This window comes from Oxyura jamaicensis, unplaced genomic scaffold (assembly GCF_011077185.1).
Source record: "Oxyura jamaicensis isolate SHBP4307 breed ruddy duck unplaced genomic scaffold, BPBGC_Ojam_1.0 oxyUn_random_OJ71302, whole genome shotgun sequence".
Classification (NCBI taxonomy): Eukaryota; Metazoa; Chordata; class Aves; order Anseriformes; family Anatidae; genus Oxyura; species Oxyura jamaicensis.
In genome coordinates this window covers 1-2,115 of record NW_023310450.1, presented here as the reverse complement: position 1 = coordinate 2,115, position 2,115 = coordinate 1, and the positions used below count along the sequence as shown (strand labels likewise).

At 69.7% G+C, this 2,115-nt stretch overlaps 1 protein-coding gene across 1 annotated transcript; it reads left to right on the top strand.

Moving 5' to 3' along the window:
- Positions 1-6: 6 nt before the first annotated feature.
- On the top strand, positions 7-2,098 carry SMG9 (SMG9 nonsense mediated mRNA decay factor; the record flags this gene model as incomplete). The annotated part of the gene is made up of 7 exons (XM_035314191.1): positions 7-92; positions 614-711; positions 798-910; positions 1,238-1,349; positions 1,440-1,535; positions 1,777-1,862; positions 1,975-2,098. Coding segments are annotated over exons 2-7 (591 nt in total), but the record flags the coding sequence as incomplete, so codon positions are not given.
- Between the last annotated feature and the right edge of the window lie 17 nt (positions 2,099-2,115).

Sequence of the window (2,115 nt, the reverse complement as noted above, 5' to 3'; positions counted from 1 at the left end):
GGCCCCGCCCCGCGAGAGGGAGGGGCCCCGCCCCACGCAGCCAGTGTACCAGCTGCACGGCAGGGGGCTGCCCCCCCCCGGAGCCCTGGACCGTGAGTGGGCGGGGAGATGGGCGGGGCCATCGGAGAGGGGCGGGGCTAAGACCCAGGGGGGTGGGCTAGTGCTGGGGGCGGGGCTTGTGGTTGGGGGTGGGGTGGTTGGAGGGGCGGGGCATGGGTTTGGGTGGGGTTAAGGGGGTGGGGCTTACGCGTGGGGGCGGGGCTTATGCCTGGGGGCGGGGATAATCGTTTGTGGGTGGGGTTTATGATTTAGGGGTGGGGTTAAAAGCTTGGGGGTGGGGTTAATGCATTGTGGGAGGGGCTAATGCTTAAAGGGCAGGCTAATGTGTTGGGAGGGGCTACTGCTGGGGGTGGGGCTAACTGGGGGGGCGGAGTTAGTCCAGTGGGGGCGGGGCTTGTGGTTGGGGGCGGGGCTAAGACCACGGCTGGGTAGGGGCTCACTCAGGGGGGTGTGCCTGTGGGGGGGCGGGGTTATGGGTGGGGGCGTGGCCACCCTGGGGGCGTGGTCGACCGAGGGGGCGGAGCCAGAATCACCCCGGCTCCTCCCCTTCCAGCGGTGGCCGGCCAGGCCCGGCTGGCGGCCCCCGAGAAGATGAAAACCAGTATCAAACTGGTGGACGAGCAGATGAACTGGTGCGACAGCGCCATCGAGGTGGGACCCCCGGGACCCCCCCCACCCCGGGACCCCTCCCCCACCCCGGGACCCCCCCCCCACGCCCATCTGTCCCCCCCCCCCAGTTCCTGCTGGACCAGACGGACGTGCTGGTGGTGGGGGTCCTGGGGCTGCAGGGCACCGGCAAGTCCACGCTCATGTCCCTGCTGGCCGCCAACCAGCCCGAGGAGGACCCGCGGTACTGGGAGGGACTGGGAGGGACTGGGAGAGGGACGGAGGGACTGGGAGGGGGCTGGGAAGGGGCTGGGGGGAACCGGGAGGACTCTGGGGGAGACTGGGGGGGAGGAGGGGGTCTCTGGGTGGTTATGGGGTTGTTGGGGAGCCTGGGGGGGACACTGGGAGGAACTGGGAGGGACTGGGAGAGGGCTGGGGAGGGGCTGGGGGGAACTGGGAGGGCTCTGAGGGAAACTGGGGGAGGGGAAAGGGGTCTGTGGGTGCTGCTGGGGAGACCTGGGGGGGGTCTGGGGTGGGTAAAGGAGGTCTGAGCCCCCCCCCTCCCCCCCAGGGCCTTCGTGTTCCGCCCGCAGAGCCCCGAGATGAAGGAGCGGGGGGGGAGCCAGACCTGCGGCATCGACTTCTTCATCACCCAGGAGCGCGTCGTCTTCCTCGACACCCAGGTGGGGGCCACGGGACCCCCCCCCACACCCATTTGGGACCCCCCCTACCCCCAGGACCCCCTCCTAACCCCCCCCTGCTCCCCCCCCCAGCCCATCCTGAGCCCCTCCATCCTCGACCACCTCATCAACAACGACCGCAAGCTGCCCCCCGAGTACAGCCTGCCCCACACCTACGTCGAGATGCAGGTGAGGGGGGGGGGCGCGATGACGTCATAGTGACGTCATAGCGAGCTTTAAAGAAGTGACGCCGTCATTACGTCATCGACAGGGCTTCGTTAGGGCCGCGGTGGGCGGTAGGAAGGGTTGGGGGGAAACAAAGGGATGGGGAGGTGGGGGGGATCCCAACGGGGTGGCGTCGTAACGGTGACGTAACGGTGACGTAACGGTGACGTAACGGTGACGTAACGGCCACGTTTCGGGCCCCCAGTCGCTGCAGATCGCCGCCTTCCTGTTCACGGTGTGCCACGTGGTGCTGCTGGTGCAGGACTGGTTCACCGACCTGGGGCTCTACCGGTACGGGGCAGGGGGCCCACAGCCCCCCCCCCCCCCCCCCCCCCCATCCCCCCCCCCACGACCCCCTCCCAGCCCCCCATCACCCCATCTCCCCTCCGCGACCCCCCCCCAGCTTTCTACAGACGGCCGAGATGGTGAAGCCCACCACCCCGTCCCCCAGCCACGAGCCCAGCGGCACCGCCGGCCCCGAGGAGCCCTCGGAGTACTACCCCCAGCTGGGTGAGCCCCCACCCCCAAAAAAAGACCCCCCCCC